The sequence below is a fragment of the Chrysemys picta genome, chromosome 10 (genome assembly GCF_011386835.1).
Source record: "Chrysemys picta bellii isolate R12L10 chromosome 10, ASM1138683v2, whole genome shotgun sequence".
Classification (NCBI taxonomy): Eukaryota; Metazoa; Chordata; order Testudines; family Emydidae; genus Chrysemys; species Chrysemys picta.
Genome location: NC_088800.1, coordinates 70,815,941 through 70,841,187, shown reverse-complemented (window position 1 = coordinate 70,841,187; position 25,247 = coordinate 70,815,941). Strand labels below are relative to the sequence as shown.

General features: G+C 45.4%; 1 protein-coding gene across 15 annotated transcripts in view; it reads left to right on the top strand.

Moving 5' to 3' along the window:
- The window catches only part of SYT17 (synaptotagmin 17), a 76,152-nt gene extending 52,231 nt beyond the window's left edge, over positions 1 to 23,921 (top strand). For 14 of the 15 annotated variants that reach the window (XR_010590852.1, XR_010590851.1, XM_005307188.5 and 11 more), the window contains one exon: positions 22,597 to 23,921. Coding sequence is in view for 12 of the 15 variants with exons in the window: in XM_005307188.5 (XP_005307245.1) it covers positions 22,597 to 22,793 (197 nt within the window). In the remaining 3 variants the exon portion in view is untranslated. The remainder of the gene's footprint in view (positions 1 to 22,596) is intronic. The other variant, XR_010590850.1, reaches the window with a different exon arrangement.
- Positions 23,922 to 25,247: the final 1,326 nt, after the last annotated feature.

Here is a 25,247-nt window from a genome sequence, read left to right as displayed (position 1 = left end):
CGTTGGGACTTAGATAAAAAACACACCTATCGCTGGTTTAATTTTTGGAAAAACAAAACCTGACTGAAAATCATTCTCAGTCCTGTCCCTGCCTCATAGCAATCACAGTTAATGGAGTAGGCCTTCTGCCTTCAGTACCTCTGGCCATATTAGAGTGGTGATTACGATGTGTATTTTAATTGCAAAAAAATAAATCACATGATCAAGACACTGAGATATTGGTGCTTTTCACTGGTATTGTAATGATAAGGAGCCAAACCTTTAAATTTTCCAGTTAGCTTCATAGGTTGAAGCTAGGGTGACCAGATGTCCTGATTTTATCGGGACTGTCCCGATATTTGCTTGTTTGTCCCGCGTCCTGACTGACGTGCGGTCGGGACACTGGACAAACAAGCAATTTTGCCCTCCGGGAAGGGCTCTCGCCCCACCCCCACCCCGACTCCTCTCCCTCCTTCCCCCATTGGCTCCCTCCCCAAATCCCCGCCCTGGCCCCGCCTCTTCCCCAAGCACGTGGCATTCCTCCTCCCTCCCAGGCTAATGGCGGCAGGCTGGCTTCCAGTTCCTGGAGCTGGTTAGTACGGGCACCGGGCAGGCAAGGGGGCTGCTCCCCCAGGAGGGTCCGGACCCCGGCAGCGGCGGGGGAGAGCGGCTCGGGGCCGCACGAGTGGCCATGTAAAGTTTATTGGCTTGGGGTGGACCCCGGCCGGTCCTCGCCCCTGTAGGGGGGTGATAAGAAGCTGAGTCCCCCCCTCCCCTCTTGTCCTGGCTCCTCAGCTGAGCCCCCCGTCTCCCTCGTGGGGGAGCAGCCTCCTTGCCTGCCCGCCCAGTGCTTCCAGCTCCAGGAACTGGAAGCCGGCCACCACCCACCCCCTCCCTCCAGGCTTGCGCCGGCATTACAGCTGCAAGCCTGGCAGGGAGGAGGAATGCCGCTCAGCTGAGGAGCCAGGACGAGGGGGGAGGGAGGACTCGGCTCCTTACCTGGCCTGCGGTGGCCGGCGGGACATGTTGGCGCGGGGCGGGGACGCTACCCCCCTACAGGGCAGGGCGAGGAGCCGGCCGGGGTCCTCCCCGAGCCGATAAACTTTACATGGCCACTTGCGCAGCACTGAGCCGCTCTCCCCCGCCGCTGCCGGGGTCCGGAGCCCCGCGCCTCTCCCGCTTGGCTGCTCTCCAGCGGCTCCTTCCCCGCGGGGGCGGCGGGACGCGCCGAATGTGCCTGGGGGGGGGAGGGCAGCACACGTGGCCGCAGCGCGGCCGGGGCTTGCTAATTCCCCCGGCACCTGCAAAACGGCTTTGGTGGGTTTTTTTCTCCGCCAACCCTCTTCCTCTCTCTCTCCCCCCCCCCCCCCCCACATCCCGATATTTCATGTCAGTGATCTGGTCACCCTAGCTGAAGCATGAAATTGGCCTTAGCTGCAGGCATGACCAGAGATGCACCTGAATTTTGAGCTGCCTGAATATGTGGAAACTTGACCTTCAAACATCTAAGTAGTTAAATGTCGACATCCCCTTTAACTGCCAGTTTGCAGGGGTTGCAAACTGTGTTAGGTGTGGGGCCAGAACATGACCCAGCTCTCAATGTGCATAGCTCATTTCCTCAACGTAGCTTTCTGTCAAAAATTTCTTCACACATTTAGACACACAGAGAGCCTCTTGCTTTCATACCCAAACAAAATAATCACCCCCCCTCTCATTGTAAGCAAATCAAACTATTTCTCTTCCAGGCTGGGAAATAAGAAAATAGATTATTTCTATTTTAAAATACTTGCAAGGCGTTCTGATACTGTGGTGATGGGAGCTGACTAAGTATCTAGCTACAGACAGGGATAGCTATCTTGCTGCTAAGCAACCTCCATTAAAAATTATATTTCAGTGCTGTCACAGGGCATGCCCCCCCAACTCCTTGCCTGAGTGGACCCCTCTCAGGACCCCTTAAGGACTCCATAGAGTCCAAAATGGTGTAAGACAAAATTCCCTTTCTGGGATTATACTTTAGTAAACACAAATAAACTTGACATGAAACCTCTCCCCTTGGCTTAGATCTCAGGCTCCAGCTTGACGTTTACAGTGCAATTTTATAGACTTCGTCTCGGGCTGTTTTGTTGCTGTGTAGACGTACCCTTGATGGCCTTTTATCAGGCCCACGCTTTCGTTATTGAACTCCCTACCTTGATGGGCTCATTCCCCTTAAATTAGCTCACCACAGGTAGCCTGGGTCCAGTGGAGGGTGCTGTTTCTGAAACATCTGGGTTCCTTGTCTCCAAAGATTCTACATACCTGACTCACAAAGGCTGAAGCTGATTTCCATTAAATCTGTGTAGTTCAATCATAGGCAAAGAAAACTCCATTGATGTAAGTGAAGTCACTTAGGATTTGCACCAGTTGCATTTAGATCATGATTTGGCCTTTTATGTCAGGATTTTTAAAATACCCTTAACGCAGCATTCATGAATTTGTGCATCACACACTCTATGGCCCTTGATCTGGAGGTCTAACAAGAGCACACAATTGCTGTCAGCACCGCCCGTGTTCCTGGCAGGTCATTATTCCAGGTCGCTGAGGCTTCAGAATGTGATCCTAGTGATCTTACTAGAACATGTAGGGAAAGTGAACAGTGGTTCTTGGGGCACAGTGTTGGTAGGTCAGGGACACGTAGACAATAAATGGGAAATGGTCTTAACCCCCAGCAGGAATTCATGCAGAATGGAAACTGCAAGTTGAGAGTTTCTTATAAAAATAATAGCTAATAATTAATTAATTAAACCCAAGCACAGCACAAAGTGGCAGGCAATGTATTTGTTCTAGTTTAACTAAAAGTGTAAAAGGCAAGCTTTCTAAATCCATCCAGCCATGGGAAAGCAGATGAAGAAACAGAAGCTAGATGATGATTGGAGGTCAGACCAGATGATCACAATGGTCCTTTCTGGCCTTGGAATGTATGAATAAGCTCCACCAGCAGGGTGCTGACATACCTATGGCAGAAGTGTAATGTGAATTCATCCTAGACATCAGGAGCAATTGAGTGATCCTGTGGTTTAAATGAGAGTGATGGTTCACTGACTCAGCTCAGATATCATAGAAGCCCTTGGGTGCTGGACCCAGACAGGAGACAGAGGATGGGAAACGCTCCTGTGGCAGTTCCCAAGCAATGAGCTGGGATGCTGCTTGTCTTCTTTGCGCTACACGGCATCAGCGCAACACCCTCTTGAACTCTGCTTCCAAGCATGGAATGGGGGCAGTGTCTGAAAACCCCCCCAGAAATCTGAGCTACGATTTAATTATAAAGATAACCAAATTGGGACTTTCCTGTAAAGGATGTATCCATATTAACAGAATACAAACCACCCTCCAAGTTGCATATGATGCTGTTTGCAAATATTGATAGTAAAAAGAAATCTACACATGTCAGTACTGGAGGATATATCCCTCTCCTGGTTCCTTTCCCTTCTCTCTGCATCTCTGTTAGACATGAACACCCTTCTCACATGCATATAGCTAGCTGCAGCAGTTGTGCAAAGGGAGTTTAATGAATCGTTTTCAAGTGTATAGTTTGCTAGTGAATGATGACTCCGTGGAAGCCTTTGGACAAAAATGGGTATATTGTTAGTGAACCAGGAAGTAATGTAGGTTTTTTTCTGTATCCATTAATGAACATCTCTTCTTGATGCCTTGGAAACCATGGATAGAATCTGAATCTAATGAACATTCTTTCCCAAAACCCAAGTTAGATCATGAGATGCTTTTCATATGAGGATGTGACTTTGCCTTCTGTTGAGCTCTGTAGTAATTATAGCCTTGTTTCTAGGTTGTAAAGTGTGTTCTGAAAAGGAATCCTCTTAGTCTGTCCACCTGTCTGGTATTATACTATTGGATCAGTGCTGAAATGATGGAGAAACAGCCACAGTATCCCATGACTTATCATTCATGGCATAACTTTCTCCATGACGGCCACCCGGCACTGCATCTGGCATTTTAGCAAAGGATGCTTGCTCTGGGGGCTTCCTTTTTAAACGTTATGGTACTTCATCACTTTTCAGGGCAAAGCTGTATCCTCTGTTCATAGGACTGTACTGTAGCAGGGCAAGGTTCTCAACTGATTTTCCTGACTCCTGTAATGTACCAGTACAGCAGCCCACCACACTGCTTTCCGGTAGCGTTGACTTTCAGCCACAAACGGTTCTGTACTGATTTTGAAACGGTGTCCTAGAGGAGGAAGAATCTGTCTCTTGTTACCAGCCCCCAAGCCGTCCTGTTGAATCCAGTCTTTGTGTGTGTTAGCAGCACTGGAACTCTTCTCAAGCTGGCAATTGGCAAGCCAATAGAGAAGAGCAGAAGGTAACGTTAGCATGATTTTTTGGCTAGTGTGGAGCAGGTGACCCCATCAAAATTTTGTTTCCCTGCAGGGTGGGGTAGTGAGACTTGAGAGAGCTGGCTGAGTGTGGTCATGATTCTCACTTCATGGGGAAAGTTAGCTGAGGGGAGCAGGCACTGCTGGCTGTTGGGCCCCCAGGGACAGTGAGGCAGAGGCAGTGCCAGTGACACTGCTTTGGAAGCAGTTCTGACAGCGGCTGGCCCTTAGTTCTGCCATACTCGGTCTCATCGAAGTAGCCACTACTGGCTGGCAATGAGAGTAATTGAAAATCCCCCAAACGGCAGCTGTGCCCATTGTTCGCTTTCACTGGATTATACCTAAACAAGACTGCCCTGATCTCGTTCTATCCTCAGCATGTCCCTCACAAGCCCCGTACTCCCCAGCGTGTGCGATAGATGCTTGCTCACGCGGCTGAGCTCTGCCTGCACTTTTTCACACCCTGCACAAGCCTCCCTGCACAAGTGCTGAGCAGCCCCGGGATGTGGAGTTCTAGCCCTGTGGCTCTCTGTGCTTCACTCAGCAGCCTGCAGGATCCAGCCCTCGGTAAGCACTCCAGGATGAAGCCAATGAAGTTAAGTGCAGAGCAGGCAGTCGGGGTCTAGACAACTTGACCAGATGGATCCTTGCTATAACTCCACTGAAGTAAGTGGAGTTACTCCAGGGATGAATTTGGCTCCTTATATCATGCTGAATGGTTTAATAAGTTAAATACGAGAGTGAAAGAACATTAATATTCTTTCAAATTAATACCTATGAAAACAAGAAGTCCTTGTGGAGCAGCGCAGTTGCTGTACCTTGGTCAATGTGGCATCATCTCATTAGAAGGTAAAATTAGACCCTCAAATTCAATTGAACGTGTTAATAAGGTGTGCACTGTCCGAGTATATACAACTTTTGCCATAGTATAAAATAAACTGGTTTTCACCTATATTTAATATTCCTTTGTTGAATCTGGCATAATAAAAAGAACTTAGGAAAACTCCTACTTACAAGCTGATTTACTAGCCAATTTTGCAAGTGCATTTATTTGTACTGTGTCATGCCTCTCTGCCTCCTTGCCTTATCTGTCTTGTGTTTGTTTGTTATGGTGAAAGGATTCATTACAGTTTGTTATTAGGCTGTATCTATTCTATGCTCTATGCCCTAAAACTCTCTAAATATCAGTAGCTAGAATACTGAGTGTGGAAAGCATTCTCATTCAACCTGATATTTATCTTTGCTTCCATAATTGTCACATAATATATGTGAATGTGGTGGCAGAGTCTGTCTCTGTAACCCAGAGACCATTGACTTTAAGATGCTGCATAGCAATGGCGCTACTGTATTGAGGATTCGCTCTATTATCCAATTTGCCTCCAAAGGCAGGCTAAGCAATAATGGATTACATTCAAGACTCTTCATATGTAAATATGGCTTTTACATTTCTCTTTCCCATCAGATTCCTTTATCTCCTTAGTTTGTTTTCAGTGCTTCTTTCCTAATAAAACTGTCTGCAGTGAAATTGATAACATAATTACCTTTCCTGCGACATTTTCTGGTACTAGGAACAATTTTTGGAGATAGAGGCTTCTCCTTTTGCAGTGTCAATTTGTACCTACAAAAATGCAGCCACAGTTCCATTGTGAGTGGATCTGAGGCATGGCATCCCAAAGGGAGTTTGCAAATCCAGAGGTTGGAGGAGTAACTACTCATATTGATGCCTGTGATTCACTGTTAGGGTTGCCAGGTGTCCAGTTTTCAAAGGGGACCTGTACATTGTCCAGTACTGACCGGACACCAAAAGTCCAGTTACCACAGGTGGGGGAGGGAGGGAGGGCAAGGGAGGAGCTGTTGGGTCATCAACCCATGCCAGCCCCTGCTTAGGTGAGGCCACCTCCTACCTGCATCTTGTGGGTGGGCAGGCTCCCGTCCTAGCCCCGGAGCAGAGGGAGCCCAGCTGGTTGCGGGGAGGGAGGTGGACAGGATCGAGGGAGGAGGAAACAGGAGGGGGGAGAGCTAAGAGGGGATTGGGGGATGAGGTAGAGCAGGGGCAGGGCCTCGGGGGAAGAGGTAGGGAGGGGGTCGGTTCCGGCTCTCCAGCTGTACTGTCCAGTTTTCAGAAATTAGAACATTGGCAACCCTATTCACTGTGCAGGTGACAAAATTCAGGCATAAGCCCTGGCCTTATAACTGCCTGAAAATATGCCCCTTCAAGTTTAGCTTATTCTGCTAGACATGCAGATGGCTGGGGGCTATGCTGTGCTGTGTGTTTGCGTGCTCAGGCTTACCATATCTACAGCCCTACTGCTGGGTCCTCAGAGCCAGATCACATCTGTAAACAAAGCCACTGGTTGTGTTTGGAGGCCAGGCAAAGATGCCTGAAGCACGTGGGTCTGATCCTGCATTCTTTCACACGACTTCAGGGGGAGTTTTGCCTGAAATAGGAATGCAGGATTTGGCCTTAAAATGTCAGGTGAGTTGTAACCACCCAGAACCAGATCGTCAGCCCAGGTAGGGTCCCATTGCGGCTACGGGATGGTGCAAAGGGACCTTAAACCTGACCTAAATGGGCATTGCTCCAATGCAGGGGGAATCCTCAACTAGCATAAAGCTGATGCTAGCCCCCTTTGCGCCAGCTGTCCTGGTGCCTCCACCCTGCTGTGTAGAGAGCACTCGGGGGTAGGAGGAGGTGTTCCAGGGGGCAGAAGGAGCAGAGCTGCTCTGCTCCATGCTCTGGTCATCCTCTCTGGCGTAAGAGCCCAGCGCCAGTTCAATCCCAACCACCCCTACGATTTGGGGAGGTAGAAAGGTGGCTTTGAATAGTCTTTGCCTCCTTGTCCATCTGGTGCAAACATGAGCTCTGTGCAGCTCAGGATTAATCCCAAGTGCCCTGTTTCTGCTCTTGCTTTCACCTGTATAACTCAGGACTAACTTGGGTGAAATCAGTGGATTTGTCCCAGTATAAAACCAGTGCAAGCGAAAGGAGAATCAGTATCTGATCGTGCTCATCTGTTTTGTTCAAATGGATTTAGAACTAGAGGGGAAAGGAAATACAAAGAACTGACACAGCCGCTGAATTCCGTGTGAATGCAGTGGAATAGATTCCAAACTCATCTGCACAGCATCCTTTGCTTTTGATGGTGCATCCTTTTGATTTTTATTTCACATTATATAAGCCTCTTTGTTCTCTACACCTGTATTTGGAAAAAATATCCTGTTTCTAATCTGTAGTGCACGGATTGTTTTAACAGGTCATCTCACAGAGCATGATGTTTGCACAACCCTAATAGTTGAAAGGTTTTTCTGGTCATTAAGTAAATTCCTGTGAATTCCAATATTATTTGCCTGCTTGATTAGAAAACAAACAATAGGGCCCAGAGAAAAAAAGGCCCCCTCTTGGATAATTGATTTGCTGCTGTGAATGCCATGAAGTGCTACTTAACAGGAAAGCGTCAAGTAGCATTTCATAGAGTTTTCCCCCCCTCTCTATTGTTTGTAATACACACAGGAATGACTTCAAATAAAGCATCTTTCACTGTTAATTTTATCCTCATCCATTTGATTAACACTGATGGCATGCAATGTTTCTAAAGAGTTCAAGGTTAGCATGGATTTATTCTGTCTTTATTCTGTCAAGGGTTACAAATAGTAACATCACCACAGACAGCAATTCTTTCAGTTTGGCCTTGTAGGTAGCTGGGTGGGGTGGGGAGGGTGGACTGCATATGCAGTAAGATCTTGACCCAGAAAAGCACTTAAGCAGATGGATACCTTTAGACATATGAGTAATCCCTTTGAAGTATAGAAATATGCTTAAAGTCACTCACGCGCTTAAGTGCTTAGCTGGGCCCAGGTCCAATGGTGCAGGGAATAGATGGTAAGAAAAGGAAATGATTGGGCCTACTCTCATGTGAAATTGCATGTATTCCCTTTACCAACTTCTTTTTTTAAACTGGAAAAATGATACATTGGTATAGCTAGTATTTTGTTCTGATTCATCCTGGGATCATATTTCCTGTGGTGTCATTTCTGGCTGTATTCAAGATCTTCTTGACAGGTATCTGTGCTTACACATTTCTTGCTATTTAGGGGTCCCAGCACTGTGCTATAGGGTGCCTTGTCCTCCCTCCCAAGAATACATAATAGCAACAGTAATATGTGTAGGAGAACCTTTTAGGGTTGGTGTAGCATTATCAGCATTACCATGAGTAGATGACATTCAATGTGAACTGGAGGTGGAAATGCCAGAATATAATCACTGCACTGGTAGAGGCTGCTTCTTCGAGGTAGAATATTATTGTCCCATTTGACCCAAATGGCTTGGCAAAAATTCAGGGTCTAGTAAGTTGTTCCAGTTAGGAAGAGAAATAGGTGACTGATATTTCTTTGGTGCGATTTTATTTGTTTGCAAAGAATGTACAAAACCCTGTGTCTCTGAATGCACGAGGAATCAAATAGCAGGAAACAGTGTTTTTTGCTGACAGCACCAAGAGCACTCTTTTCAGCCTGCACCACTGGCGGGAAAGCACTGGGAGGGAGGGGGAGGAGCGGGGACTTGGTGCACTTGGGGGGGAGTAGGAGGGGGAAGCTTGGCTGCCGGTGGGTGCGGAGCACCTGCTAATTTTTCCCCGTGGGTGCTCCAGCCCCGGAACACCCATGGAGTCGGCGCCTATGGCCTGCAGTACACCTGTCTCTCGCCGTGGGCCCCCTCAGGGAGTCCACTCACTCTGGATCCCTGGGGCCTCCACCCCCAGAGGGAATAATGCATCCCTGATCTCTAGACTGGAGTGACTCTCAGCCAGTGTAAAGCAGAAAGATTTCTTGAGCATCTGAACCCAGCACAGGAAACTTTTGGGGCCCTCAGGCCTAGCATCCCTCAGCACAGTACATCTAGGTCTCTCCTGCATCCAGGTGGGCTACAGCTGCTCTCACTAGTCCAGCAGCCCCCTCCTTCCAGCGGAGGCATCCTATATCACAGACCCCAACAGCTCCTCCCCTGTCCTTTGTCTTCCGTCCCAGGTAAACAGGTCACTGGGGCCCTCTCTCCTCCGTCTTTTGTTCCCTCTTTGGCTGGAACTGGTTGGTCAGGTAACCGGGGTCCTCTCTCCTCAGGCCAGTGTCCTCCCACTGGTCAGAACTGGCCGCCTTCCAAGCGGGGCCGGGCCTCTTGTTGTTCGGGGACTCAGCTGCTAGGCGAGGGTCACACCTGGTCATCTGCAACAACAAACCCTCTCCCACCACCTTGTTAAACATGCAGCACACAGGGAAACTGAGGCATGCACACCCTATTTATGTAAAACACTACAAAATTCCCCAACTTTGTCACACTCTGTATTAGTGTGCTGTCCTCTTCATTATTTACCACTCCTCCAATTTTTGTGTCATCTGCAAACTTCGTCAGTAATGATTTTATATTTCTCCCAGGTCATTGATAAAAATGTTAAATAGCACAGGGCCAAGAACTGATCCCTGTGGAACCCCGCTAGAAGCACACCCACTCGATGATGATTCCCCATTTACAATTATATTTTGAGACATATCTGTTAGCCAGCTTTAGTCCATTTAATCTGTGCCATGTTAATTTTATATTGTTCTAGTTTTTTAATCAAAATATCCTGTGGCGGCAGGTCAAATACCTTAGAGAAGTATAAACGTATTACATCAACACTATTGCCTTTATCAATCAAATTTGTAATCTCATCAAAAAAAATATCCTGTCAAATTAACTTGATATTTTCCATAACCTCATGTTCATTAGCTTTAATTATATTACCCTTGCTACTTCTTTATTAATTGAGTCTTGTATCAACCTTATGCTTAGTTATGTTAATTGACTGGGGAATTCACACCTATCAGTCTGTTGGGTTTTAACTTAACCCATACCGAGGTTTCACCGAGCTCATAACAATATCATGGTAGTCTATGTTGCCCACAAAATCCGGTGCAGTACTTTTATAGGCTCAATAAGGGAATTCCCAGGGCCAGACCTGAATTTCACATTCCAAATATGCAGTGATGTTGGTCCCAGGATATGAGAGAGACAAGGTTGGTGAGGTAGTATCTTTTACTGGACCAACTTCATACACCAGCAGCCAAACCTTTTTTTTTTTTTGAAGCCCATGTGCAATCTCATATTTTGGGGGTTTTTTTGTCCGGATGCTGTGCAGGCCAATATGTGGGACTGTCTTTGCTGCAGGACCAGGAGTGGGAAATAATTTTGCCAAGGCAGAGTTTCCTTAAGTTGGTTAGTATTGTTATCCTGTGGGAGGCAGCAGCTGGATGATAGAGACATATTGCTTAGAAGCATTGCACTCTCTGCCCCATCAATCCCTGCAACTCAACATTAGCACAAGGGTTAAATAACTAGCTATAGTGATTAAAATTCCATCTGCAGTTTAACATTAGCAGATGTTGCAGAGAGTAGCTTAATGAAGGAAAATTCTGGGAAATGAATTTTACATTCAGTTCACAGACTCACTTAGACCAAATTCATAAATGTCAAACCACTGCCTCTTGTCTCTGATTTTCTTTTTTCTCTGATAAATTATATAGGCTGAATTCTAGTTACACTGAAGTTGTTGACTTCAATAGAGTTGCCTCAGCATAGCTGAAGGCAGAATTTGCTCCATATCCGTGAACCAGTTGTTGGCACTGTAAGGTGGGAAACTGAGTCATGAGTCCACCCTATTCAGGCTTAAATTTTCATCTTTATTTATAAAATGCAGACAGAGTCCTTGTCAGTTGTAGTGTCTGAACATATATTTATGCCAGATGATAAACAGTTAAGATGGAATAGGTAGGGGCCCATGTCACTGAATTCTGGGGTACTGGGAAGTTCTTCTTTACTTCACGATAGTCATTGATGCATCCGATCCCAGTCTGGTCCTTCTGTCTCATTCCTTCAGTTTCTAGTCTGCTATTTCTCCAGTTAGGGCCCCTCCTTTGCTTGGATTTGCATATGTTTCCACATTTACATATTCATTAGTTTTTCTCCAATTAGCATTAAGCATTTGTGTTATGTAACCATACTGTACATATGAGCAAGTATCAGTTTGCACAGCTTTTGCTGTTTATACCATTTTCATTGCATTATGTATTCATGTCATCTTGCCCTTATTTTTCCCAGGAAAAGGACTTTGAGCATTACAGGTTTGTATATTTATCAGGCTAATTAACTTTGCTTTTGACCCAAAACACAACATATGCCATGAACAAACCATCCCCTTTGTCCTGCCAGCAATAGGGAGGAGTTAGAGAGCATTGTGGCTTTAAAATGTCACTATTTCTTTGTCATCTTCACATGCGGGTTTTCAAGGGACTTTCCACGCCAAGTCCAACATCATGTTTATAAACCATTTAAAAAACAAAACAACTTTGTCTGTAATCTTGCTTATTGCACTATGAGAGGTGCTCTTTATTTTAGGACCTTCATCATTGTTCGCCAGTAGCATAACATTAGTGTCCCGTCATGGCTGTGTATTCTTAACTTTATGCTCTTTACACTAACTAGCTTTTTAATATTGATATCAGCAGTTCAGAAGTACAGTTCATCCCTATTTAGCCTAAGGTTTCAGGTGCTCAGGAGCGTAAAGGAGAAAATGTTAGCAGGCTTTAAAGAAGCTGTGCTGACTGGAGCACTGCCCATTTCAGAGCGGGAGCGTGGTCTGGTAGTTAGGATACTCAGCTGGGAGTCAGGAGACTCAACTGGGGTTCTAGTCTTGGCACTGACCTGCTTCTGGGGAACCCACCCTTTGTCTGCTTATCTGTCAGAAACCGAGATGTGGAGGGTCATGCCTGCCAGTGGTGGATGAAATTGCAGTCAGATTGAGAATCAGAGCTAGAGGTTAGAGCTGGAATAAGGAATCAAGAACAGGTGGGAACAAAGCAAGCATAGGGCTGGGAGCTGGACTGGAGCATGGACAGGACAGGGCTGGAGCAGCCTAAGGACTGTGGAGTCTGCCACCACTATGAGGCAAGGGAGAGTTCAAAACCATGAAGTTACATTGGGCAGACTGAGCTGCTGTTTCTCCTGTGAAGCTTAAATACCTGCCCTGTGAGTCAGGTCCTGACTTGTGGATTGGCTGGAGCCTGGCACAGGAATGACTTCAGCCACATACGGGATCAGACTCTAGTTTGGGGATGACTCATCACCTCACATCTTTTGGTAGGCTCTTTGGGGTAGGAATGTTGCTTATTATGTGTTTATACAACACCTAACACGTGGGGCCCTGAACTCAGTTGGGTCCTTTAGGTGCTACTGTAATACCAATAATATAAATATAATAAACTCTTATATAGCTTTGAAGCAAATGATTTGCATAACCAGCAGGTGGTCTCACCCAGACCAGCCTCAGGGAACTAAAAGATGAAACTGGAGTTTTGCTAAATAAAGTTTGGGAAAAAATTAGGTTTATATTGTACTGATAAAAATAGAAAAACGTCAGGGTTGTCTTAGTCTGTTTTGGTTTCCTTTTGCCGTGTAGTTTGTTTGGCTATGTTTGGGTAGGTAGGAAATGGCCACAGGGCAGTGTTGGACTGGCTCCATTGTCATACTGGGTGTATTGTCAGAGTTGTGGTGCAATTTGTTGTGGCAGATGTGTGCATGTGATGTGCACAAAGCAGCGCTTAATTATTTAAAGGCTTTTAAAATATGCAATGTGAAAGCAAATACATTAAACAAAACTTTGGTAAAATTTGATAGGAAATGAATTATGTACGGTAGAGATAAATTAATGGGGAATTCCGAGTAACTGAGGGAAAACGTTTCATTTGAAGCCAGGAGGGACTCCTGAAGCTACTGAAATTATAACATGGATGATAAACTCATAAGGATTCATTCATTTCATAGTTTTCTCTTATTGTTTTCCTTTGGAGTTAAACAGTTTAGTACAGCATCTCTTTATGTAATTGATTTAGGGATTGATCCTGAGAGAAGTTGACTAGAACCTACAAGTCTCATTGACTTCAGTAAGAGTTGTGGGTTCTCAGCACCTTTTGAGATCAGGCGCTTAATAAATAATTTCCATTTATTAATTTTAAATTATTTTGTTACTTGGGTATTGAACCTGTTCGCCTGCAGGGGGCAGCAGAGTTCCTGCTTGTTTATACCTAGCGCTTGATACAGTAATTGCTAAATAACTCAGTATGACATATTTTTCAGGATATCTATATGTTTACAGCCCCAGCTCAACAAGGTACTTAAGCCTCTGCCTGACTGTAAGCATGTAAATAGCCCCACTGACTTTAATGGCCCCATTGACTTCAGTGGAACTGCTCATTTGCTTAAAGTTATGCACATACTTAAGTACCTTGCTGAATGAGGACCTCTGTGCAGATTATTTCATAACTATAATGATCATTCAAAGGCGGAATCTATATTTTAATACCAACGTATTAAAATCTGTGCTTGCTGATGCTTTCCAATCCAACTTTTCAATAAGACTTGCTTAAATTGAAAGTCTTGTTTGATAAGCAAAATGATATCCCATGCAAGTCTGTGCAAGAATGGCAGGACCATGCCCTTAGACCTGTACTGGATAGGCAAAATATTCAGGATGCAAAAGCCAGCTTAATGTTACATAGTGGCAAAGATGCTGAGCCCAGTGGATTTGATTTTTATGTTAATGCAAACTGAAGAGGTCTCTAATGAGTTATGTACCGTTTCCATTGGTTTTCTAGGGAGCCTGGAGTGCATAAGTAGCTAATTCGCTAATCCTGTCTGCTTTCTACCCCATCAGTTGATTCATTTTCCACTATGCACACTCCATGGGGTGTATTTTCAAAATGAGAGTGAGCCAAAAAAGAGCCGTCTCTCCTCTAGAAGAGCAAAGTACTGTAGTGTTTTAAACAACCATTTATTTTAATAGTATTGGAGCTAAAGGCACTATATGCAGCTAGCTGGGGGACTGTTGTTATAAATATGTCATTTGGGTTTTCTCCTTCCCTTTTATTGCACTTCTCAATTAGGCCTTGCCTACGTTGTTGGGTTCTTTTTGCACCATTGTAGTTTGAAACCTGGGTAAATTGCCTTGCAAGTCATCTTTTACACCGGCACAGCCTATGCACAAGTTTGAGTTACATCTGTGTAGCTAGAGGAGGCTGGAATGAGTCACTTTGCCCACAAGCTAACTGGCCTTGTAAGAAAGAAACCTCCTTAAACCATTAACAATATTTACCAAATGAAAAGCAATTGCAAGTGATCAGGAGACATGATTGTCTGCATGCGTTTTTTTTAGAAGACCAGTGAGATCATGGAGAAGTCTTTGAAGAGGGCAGTGGGCACACAAAACTAGATCTGAGAAAGTTCTGCACCCACCAGCTCCCATTGTGACAGTAGGTGCAGATTTTCACAAGAGCTCAGCCACACACACATATGTGTGTGTGTCATGCTGAGCTCTCTTGAGAATGTGGCCTACAGGGTCTGAGAATGCCACAGGAGCGAGTTTACTTCATTGGGGGGCATGGGTGCATAGGTCCCATTAAATGCTCTGTGCCAAATGGAGTTGTGACCTTAGTGAAATGTTCCTATTCACTAAGGCAAACACACTGCCCTGTCCCCTGTATGCACTGAGGCCTTCTTAGCAGTGAAGCTGTATGGTTCCAATGCACAGGGGACAAGAGATGTCACACAGAGGGTGCTTACCCTTGCTGCTCCCCAGCACACAGCTTTGTAGGGACCCCTGTGTCGCAGCATGCAGAGAGAGGACTGGTGGGGGCAATGCGTGGGCTGGCTAGGAGAGGAACGTGGCTGGGAATGTGCTGCTGCCTGAATCTCCCAGTGGCCAGTACCATGGGGCTCTGCATTAGGAACATGCACAGCACTGAAGTAGCCTATTAGAGCCATTCAGCAGTTACTCTGCAGGCTTGGAAGGAAGTGTCTCTCCACGTATCTGCCCAGTGCCTGGCCTGGCTACTCAGGCCGAGGTGGGCCTAAGGCAGGGATTCTCAAACTGGGGGTCGGGACCCCTCAAGGGGTCACGAGTTTATTACATGGGGGGTCGTGAGCTGTCAACTTCCACCCCAACTCCGCTTTGCCTCTAGCATTTATAATAGTGTTAAATATATTCAAAAGTGTTTTTAATTTATAAGTAAATTTATAATTTACTCAGAGGCTTGCTACATGAAAGGGATCACCAGTACAAAAGTTTGAGAACCACTGGCCTAAGGAAATGATCCAGCAACCCCTTACTCATGCAATGTCATCAGGAGTACTGACCGGAGGGCTCGTCGGAGGAAGGAGTTACGTGGCTGGATCTGTTGGTCCCCATACTTCACAATGAATTTGGAGACAACCTCATCACAGTGCACAAAGTCCAATCAGTACTTTAGCTAGGAAAAAAGCATTTAGGAAGAACACAAGTAAATAGATAATATACAATTATGTTATTTGCACCATATTGTTCATCCTTAAAAATGCAGCTCTTTTAGTGCACATAAACGAACCCAATTTTCATGTATATTTCAACATTTCCATTAAAAGGGTAAGGGGAACCTTTTTATTCCAGAGTGGATCTCTTCAATGGCCGGCTGCGGTATGTGCAGATACAGAAGGAATTAGTTTGATTAGCACAGTATGTCCAGTCACCTGATCTCTTCTTTTTTAATTGCTTTTTGCTCTATCTTGGCCTCGAAATGGATGCTGTTGTCACAGCAATGACTACTATCATGCAGAAATACCTCATGAGATCCGGTTGTGCAATTTCTGTTAGGAAGAGAGATTACTAAAATGGAAAATAAGTGTCCACCTGGTCATAACCAGAACTTGGCTGAGTTTGGGGAAATCCAGATGATGAGAAAAGTACTTTATTTTATGCTTTAAAAAGCCCTGCCGGGTTATCAGGTTTGCAGACCTAGTACCAGTTTAATTGAAGTCTTTAAATCAAGTGTTGAGGACAGAGGTTAGTGGCCTACGACAGGAGTGGGTGGGTGAGGTTCTGTAGCCTACTGTGTGCAGGAGGTCAGACTAGATGATCATGATGGTCCCTTCTGGCCTTAAAAGTCTATGAGTTAACCCATCTTCTAGGCCTGCAGTGACCTAACTGAAGCAAGCCTTGTGTTATTTAACAAATGAATGTGCACTACTTGGACACCTCCTTTGGGTGGAGTCCTGCCTTCTTTTAGAGCTGCCTCATCTGAAACAATCCCAATTACGAGTGCTTATGTGCTTCACTCTGGTGCATAAGGGAGGTGGAAAGAGAGCATCTTTAGCCTCTTCCCCAGGCCTGAAGGCAGGAAGGCTGGATGTATCCATAGTACACAAGGCATTTGGCTCACTCAGAACTTCCCAAAGATGTGTGGTCTGTGTGTCTGGGGCATTTCTATCTCCTCAGCTAGCGCGGATGTGGCCATTAGAAGCAATTGCTAGTTGTCTGATAGTGGATGCACACATTGCTGCTGGTCAGCTTCTCTCATCTCTCCCTGTGAAATCTTGCCTGGCCAGAATAATTCCTGTTGCAGAGGTGGCAACTCTGTTCCCCTCACTGTGCCAGCTAGGGTTGCTTGTGGCTTGTGTCGTATCTTGGCAAAACTATAATTCTCTTAATGTGAATAAATAGATCAGAGACCTGCAAGTGTGTATAATGGGACAAACGTAGCAATGACCATGTCTGAAGTAGCTGAGAGTCTTCACCAGGACTCTGACTATATATACACCTTGGGAAAGGAGAGCATGTGCTGTTTGCCCTTTAAACCAACCCTCTGTGTGTGCAATTACTAAGAGAGCATAGTGTAGAGAAGAGAGAATGGCTAGCACACCCTTATCAATGTACCAGGCAGTGCTTAATTGTCACACTGATAAAGGAAGTTCTACTTCTAAAGCAGGTAATGAACAACAGTTTCTTCCTCTGTAGTTGAGAGATGAAGCACATTATAAAATACACCCAGTGAGGGAAACCTATCACACATCTAACTGGTACAATCTGCTGGACGACTGGTGCAGTCTACAAAGATCCCATTTTTATTTTGAGCTTCTCTTACCCCTGTGTATGGAGTCTTCAAATTTCCCTTCCCAAGCTGTTCTTGTAAGAAACAAAATTAGCAGGAAAAGAAATTCAGGGCTTGGATCTGATTAAAAAGAGGCTTAATTTCACAGCTGTATCTTTAGAGCTTTCTGATTGGTGGTGCCTGTTAAGCAGTTCTGTTCCTCTGAGCCATTACAGATGGTTTACCAAGCAAATGCTGACAGTTTTAACAGTAGAATAAAACAATTAGCTCCCAATGATGAACTGCCTAGAATTTTAAAATGAGCTCATGGACTGATAAATGGAGCTGAATTTTTGGCAGACAAAGATGTTTTATCTTAGCAAGCAGCAGTCTTTATTATCTCAAGATGTGAATTCATTGAGACTGTTTGTAGACATTATAGTAGAGGACAGGGCTATCTGTTGCAGTCCTAAAATGCCACCTGATTGAAGTAAGTCTAACATCCATTCTGGAGGTGAACACCAGGAAATTTCTTTTCCCTTTTTTCAGAAATCGTGAAACCGCACCAGTGCTACCAATGATAGCAGTACTAATAATGATAGTAGTAAGCTGTAGTATAATTAGCATATTGCTACCCTAATGATTCAATATGCTAATTATCTGACACTACCAGATAAGCACTGGAACTCTCCTTTGGGTAGTTAGGCTGAGAGATGAGTGCTGTACCCTCAGGTAGTTCTCTTGGAATTAAAGAAAATGGTTTGAAATGTATATACTTTAAAAGACAAGTGCACATAAAATCACTGCAATCCAATCTGCCTAGCATCACCAGAACAATAAGTGATCCCCACATTTGAACTCAGCTGCTCAGTTTACAGTCCCAACATTAACTGATTGTTAAGGAACCTTTTATTGCCTGGTTTCAGAGTAGCAGCCGTGTTAGTCTGTATCCGCAAAAAGAAGAACAGGAGTACTTGTGGCACCTTAGAGACTAACAAATTTGTTAGTCTCTAAGGTGCCACAAGTACTCCTGTTCTTCTTTTTATTGCCTGGAATACTTTGCATTTGCTAATCTGTGCTGTGATTAATTAGTGTAGAACATCCTATCCCTAATGGTTTAAATTACATGGTATTGTGTCTCAGGGTTCTGCTTCCTCTTTCGTTGTTGAAACAAAGAGAAAAAAATACCATCATAGAAGTTGGGTGAGGGTGTTTTTTGGGGGGTTTTTTGTTGTTGTTTTTTGCATAATGTTTGTTTACTGTCAGATAATAAATCCCCCTTGGGATCTTTCAGGCATTTCTCATAGTCCTGCTGGGTATGTTTGAGATGCGTTGCCTTCTATGAGAGCTCATTAATAACTCCGACAGGCTGTGTACTAGTTAAAGAGATGGATAGTCTGAAATTCTGCCTTGCATGCATGGCCATTCCACAGAAAACAGGGCTGATTCTCATCACGCCATCCTTTCCTTTGCAGCAGCTCCCTTTGAGCGAATCGAGTTACTCCAGATCTCCACTGGTGTAGCTGAGACCAGAATCTGACCTCCTGTCTTGGGGTATAAATCAAATTAAAATATTGATTGTAGTTTAAAGACACACATGGCATTCAGAGTTTTAAAGTGGAATTTTCAAACACTGCCCTCCATGTTTGGAGCTCATATTGTTTTTATAGCACAGGCTCAGCAAAATGACGTTAACTGTTTCTAAACTGGGACTCAAGAGTTTGAGAGACAAAACTTTTATGCATTTTAGTAGTGTCAACTAGAAATATTCCAGAATAGTTTGATAGAACATCAGGTACATCTGGATATACCGTAAGTATCAGAGAAAATGGGAGCTGGCATTATAGACAGGTATTATTATCTGTTTCCCCCTAGGGAACATCATGCATTCAGAGAGCTCCAGGTTTAGAGGGAATGGCTTGCTGGTTGAGGCAGAGCTCCACTGGGAATTGCTGTGGGAGTTCACGCTGATAGTTGCAGCTGTATCTCCTGCTCCATGGGTGTTAGGGTCTGGTATGTAAGCTGTGCTTACCTGTATCATGAGGGGAGAAGGCCCCAGGGAACAGTGCAGAGGGACAGGTCTATGCCCTGTCCTTGCAAAACCCTGTTCCCCAGGTGATGACGAGTCAGGAATTTTGTCTGGAGATTCCTGAGTAGGGTGACCAGATGACAAAACTGAAATATCGGGACGCGGGGGGCGGCGGAGGGGGAAAAAAAAAAAAGCCGCCAGAGCATCCCGCTGCACCAGCTCACCTCGTCTCCACCTCCCCACATAGGGGAAGGTGCCCAGCTGGTGCAGTCCCGCGGGTGGCCCCAGAGTGGGGGCAACAGGCCCCAGCCCCCCAGTTCTGCTCGGGTCCCACAGGGGAACGAACGGGGCTGCCGCTGCCTCCGCCCCGGAGCGGGATTTCCCTACAGCCCGCCCTGCGGGGCAGCGCAATCCCGTCACCCCGAGTGTGCCCGGGCCCGGCCCGCGCCCAGCTGCCCCGCAGAGCACCGCGGGTGGCCCCGGAGTGGGGGCAGCAGGCCCCAGCCCCCCCGTCCTGTTCGGGTCCCGCAGGGGAACGAACGGGGCTGCCGTTGCCTCCACGTGGCGGGAGGTGAAGCCCTGTCGTCCTCCCACCCCCACCCATGGGCGCGTACAGGGAGCCGGTTCCCCAGGCTGGACCTGGGGCTGCCTCTACAGGTACCACCCTGCCCTCCTGCCTGCACTCGGATCCAAGCCGGACTCACTCACCCTGTGCTCCCCTGTGTCCCCCGGGCCTCCCTCCAGCGCTTGTGCTGCCATACAGCTGATCAGCGCAAGCCTGGGAGGGAGGAGGAATGGCATGCTTGGGGAAGAGGTGGGGATTTGGGGAGGGATCCAATGGGGGCAGTGAGGGGGTGGGGCCAGGGCAGGGATTTGGGGAGGGATCCAATGGGGGAAGGAGGGGGCGGAGGGGGACGCAAGCCCCTCCGGGCTCCGCCTGTGCGCGGGAGCGGAGGGCAAAATTGCTTGTTTGTCCAGTGTCTCGACCGAACATCGGTCGCGATGCGGGACAAACAAGCAAATATCAGGACAGTCCTGATAAAATCGGGACGTCTGGTCACCCTATTCCTGAGTAAACTTCCCCCTTATGCAGATGGCACTTTGTATATGCAACCCATTTCCTGGCACTACCTCAGTCCAATCCCCTGCTTCTGTTTGCTCCTGTTTTAACAAGCGAATAATGCCAACGGTGTAAACTAAGAATGTGTAACCCTAAATGGGATGTGACCAACCACACACTGGCATGAACAGAGGGCTCAGTTCTGCCCCGGCTGAAGTTAATGGCAATATTGCTACTGACTTTGATGGGAGCCAGATCGGGTCCTGAGTTAGCAGCCTGAGGCAGCATGATGTATTAGCCAAAAGGACAGAAAAGGGGAAGCCCAGGGCTTCAGGCTCTGATTGTTTTACAAGCCAAAGGCCATCCCTGTTGCATGCTAAGAACGGTACATTATACATAGTTAATTAGCATATTTACAGAGTGGTGTTAGTATAATAGCAAATATAGAATCATTAAAAGACACTTGTAGGGAATAGGGATAGAGCATCCAGTGCTTGGTAACTTGCCTCCATTAATCCCCTGGAAGAGTTACATTCTGCATCACTTTGTACTGGAAGTTTAGAAATCCATCCAGTTTTAAAGATTTTTTGTTGATCCTTCCAATTCTAGCCAGTGCCTGGGAACCCTCTGACTTTGGCTATGCCTACACTATGGAGCTTACAGCAGCACAGCTGTACCGCTGCAGCTGCGCCGCTATAAGGTCTCCTGTGTAGCCACTCTGTGCCGGCAGGAGGGAGCATCTCCCACCAACATAGCGCTGTTCACACCGGCGCTTTTGTTGATGAAACTTATGTCGGTCAGGGGGGTGTTTTTTCACACCTCTGACCGACAAAAGTGCTAGTGTAGACAAAGCCGTTGGTTTTCTCAAACCCTTTCACCCACCTTCCTGCTGCACTGATGGAGGACTTTATCCTGCAAGCTGCTGGGTGCCCTCAATCCAATCTCACGGGAGTGCTCCCTGCTTTCCAGGGTCATGCCTTTATATTGCATAATTATGATTTCTGTTGCTGTGGGTGGCCATTTGTTCCACTAGGGGAGGTTAATAGAAGGAACAGGATATTAGGTTTATTCCTCCCTCTTTGTTGCTTAGCTGGACTTTTAACAAGTAGCTCTAGTGATAATTACTGAAAATTGGCCCTTTATAGACATCACACTGGACAGCCTTGTCATGTCTGATTGTTTTCTGTAGATCGAGATCTCTGGTAATTTTAATTAGCACATTTGCAACTAGAAAATGAAAGGAGTGTATATATAGCATCCATTCACTTAAAATCCTTCACTATATTTACCTGTTTCATCCTTAGAGTGTGTTTGGACCAAAATCTCAACCTCTTTTTACATAAAAAATTCTACTGTAATTGTGTATGCGCTAGTTGTTTTCCCTTTACTTTCTCTGTTTTCTAAATACCACTGTAACAAGCTCTAATTTGTTGGCACCAAGGTATCCATCTCAGATTAGAATCTTATTTTAATCTATAAAATAACATTTATTTTTTCTAAGCAGCTAACCAGGTCTGCATAACCTTTTTCATAGGCCAAAATGCTGAGGCATTTTGCTTACAATTTCTGCAAAGTCTTTTCTATACAATAACCAGAATTTTACATACCATATTCCATGCCCTGTCCATGTCCTCTATGTGGCATATGGTCTAATACAAAAATACATTTGATCACCGCAGACATCTACTGCAGGAAGATTCCTTCTTCCCTTCTGCCAAAGATGCTGCTAATCTTAGGACCTCCTCCAAAACTCATCAAAGTCTGGAGGAGTCTTTTTCTATTGATTTCAGTGGCCTCTGGGTTGTTCCCTTACTGCATTACTCTGATGTTATTCTCTAGTGATGAAATCCTGGCCCTATTGAAGTCAATGGCAAAACTCCCCAATCCGTGAGGCCAGGATCTCACTCTTGAGGACGGTTTCCTACTGAGCTCCTTTTTTGACTGCTCTAGATTCCCCCTTCCTTTGCTGTGTTATTCTGCTCCTCGCTGTGCTGTGGGGATATGAGGATTTCTTGGTTTGTACATAAGTTCTGCAATTTACCTGGGTTTATTCCTGTACAATTCCAACTGCGAAACGGTTCTTTGGATCTTAAAATGGTCCCAGCTGCCTGGTGGGATTTCTTCACTCACCGAATGTGTTGTTAGTAACCGAGAGAAGGGCGGCTTTCTGTAGATGCGATGGGGATGTTTGTTGTAGGTGTTGATCTTGACCCGCTTTCGTTTCTGTTTCTTCAGTTTATGGCCACAACGTGAAAAGCAGCAATGACTTTGTTGGAAGGATTGTGATCGGTCAGTATTCGACAGGCTCACCAGAGTCAAACCATTGGCGTCGAATGCTCAATTCCCATCGGACAGCCGTGGAGCAATGGCACAGCCTGCGGTCCAGGGCTGAGTGTGATCGTGTCTCTCCAGCATCTCTTGAGGTGACGTGAGAATGGTTCTTCATCACCAACACAAGCAAACAACTGAGGAAAAAAAATCAAACCCACACACGCTCCCATGTGATTTCCATGGAATTGAAAGTAACTGTTACAGCTGCTGGTAACAAACTGGCTGCGTTAGCCTACGTGCCTCAGTGAACCTTCATAATGCAAACCATGTATCACTTGTTCATGTGCCCATTGTTTTCGCAGGGTCACTACTAATGTGGCCTGTTGGACCTGTTACTACTTGCATCATCTGCTGCATCCACACCACTGTTTTTAATCCATGTACATTATAATGGAGACTATTCAAAAGGTCACTATTAACGCAGAAGCGTTCTTTACCTGCTCCAACGTATTGCAGAGCAGGTTATAGGCTGATCTGCTATGGAGATTCTGAGTTAACTGGAAACTTTTTGAGTTGCCTCCGCTACCCTTACAGTACCGATCCATGACTCATTTTATTGGAGATGTAAGTATTTGTGTGTTCTCTTTGGTGAATGTGGTAAATAGGTTAGAGTATTTATTTTTTAAATGATAGAACATGTGGTAAAATCACTTCTAACTCCAGTTTTGTCTTTGTACTAGTTCAACAAAATTAAACTCCTGTTAGTATGTATGTGTGCCTTTGTGCGTCTGGGTGTGTGTATGTGTTTGTGTGTGTGCATGTGCAGTGTTACACACACAGACCCTCACATACAACCATGTATAACATGGAGCTAATGTTATGTCAGTAATGAGACCCTGCCACTCTAATATAGCAATCTCTGTATGTATAGTAGATAGAGTATGATATAGCAAAATAAACCTTTTCAATAAAGTGTGTTCTGGAAAAGCCATGGCAAGTTTTAAAGACCTTTCTTATGTTGTGCAAAAGATCCTGCTTTGGGAGCTTTTGCAGATAAGAACACCCAAAACAACACACGGTTTGAATTCCCTTCTTAGCAGGCTGCAGTGGGTCTTTCTGTGTTTTATGTACTAAACAAGGTCGTTTTTCAAACCACTGAGTGAGTTTTAGCTACAATCAAGCTGTCTGTTCTGTTGGATGCTTCTGTACATTTTTTCATGGCATATTGTCTGGTCTGATGGAGAGTGTATATTTATTGAAAATAAAGATCTATTTATTTGTGCCATGTATATTGAGGTGGTACTTATTAGCCCGACTCAGGTGTGTGTCCAATTCGGTCAGTTATGTTCATTGCGCAACAAAAAGAAAAGCCAAGTTGTTGGTCCTGATTTTCTTCTCGCTTACCCCGGATAAATCACGAGTAATGCCAGTGAAGTCAATGGAGTTACACCGGTGTAAATCTGCTGCGGGAGGAGAATTCGAACTGCATATAGGTTCTGATCCAAAAGCCATTAGGAATCGAACTCCAAAGGGCTTCCGATCAGGCCCACAGAGCTCAACCCTTTGCAGGATCAGGCCCATGGACTGACATTTTCATCTCTTTGGCTATCAACATGGCCACGTCAGCTCCAAATGCTCATGAATCTCACCACTTTGTTTACAGAGTCCATATAAAAATAAATAAATAATGGAATTAAAGGAAGCGTGACCTGATGATCGGTTTTTGTTTTCTCTCTGTATCTCCATTTTAGAGGGAGAAATATCCCTCTTGTCTTCTGAAGTGTTTACCCATGTTGTGATGGGAAGCCCAGGCTTCGAAGTGTGAGTTTGCAATGCTGCCATATCAACGCGGATGGCCAATTAGAATGGTCAGAGACAGCCCCTGGGGCTCTTAGCCTGCCCTTCACTCGGAATGTAATTCCTTAATAACCAGCAGGCTCTTGCATTCACTGCTCAAGCCTTTCAGTCTGGAGGTCAAACAAAGGTGGAGGGTTGGGCCATCCCATGGCTTCGTGCATAGCTGTATGCATTGCTGCAGGCAGATACAGGTTCCGGCTCTAGAGTCTCGATCTATGTGGAGCTGAAAGCATTCAGAAAAGTTGTATAAAATTCAGGAATAATGGATTGAGAAAAAAAATTCAGTACACCACATAAGACCCCAATCCTGCAAGCTGCTCCATGCAGGCAGACCCACTGAATGCATGCAGAAATCCATTAACTTTAATAGGGTTGAACTTCAGAGGGGGTCCATATGAGTGCAGGGTCCACCCATTTGGGAGAACTTGCAGTGTCAAGCCTTAAATTAGCACGCCTATATCTCCAGGGCTGCTTGTCAGGTACATCTTTTGCTGATATTAACACAGACTTCCCCCACCATTATTATTTGTTTGAAGTTGTGACTTTTCTGTACATCATGTGAAATCTACAAATCTTTCCAGCACCGAACCGTAAGGTCTAACCAATTAGGTCCCATTCTGAGTGCTGCTGCTCCAGAATGTAGGACTGTATTGCCAGAAAGTACCTATCATTCGTCTGCCGTGCAGTGCTAAGAGTGGCATAAAACATTGATAAGTCAATAGACACAAACAAAATCTCTCAAGAAGCAGCCATGAAAG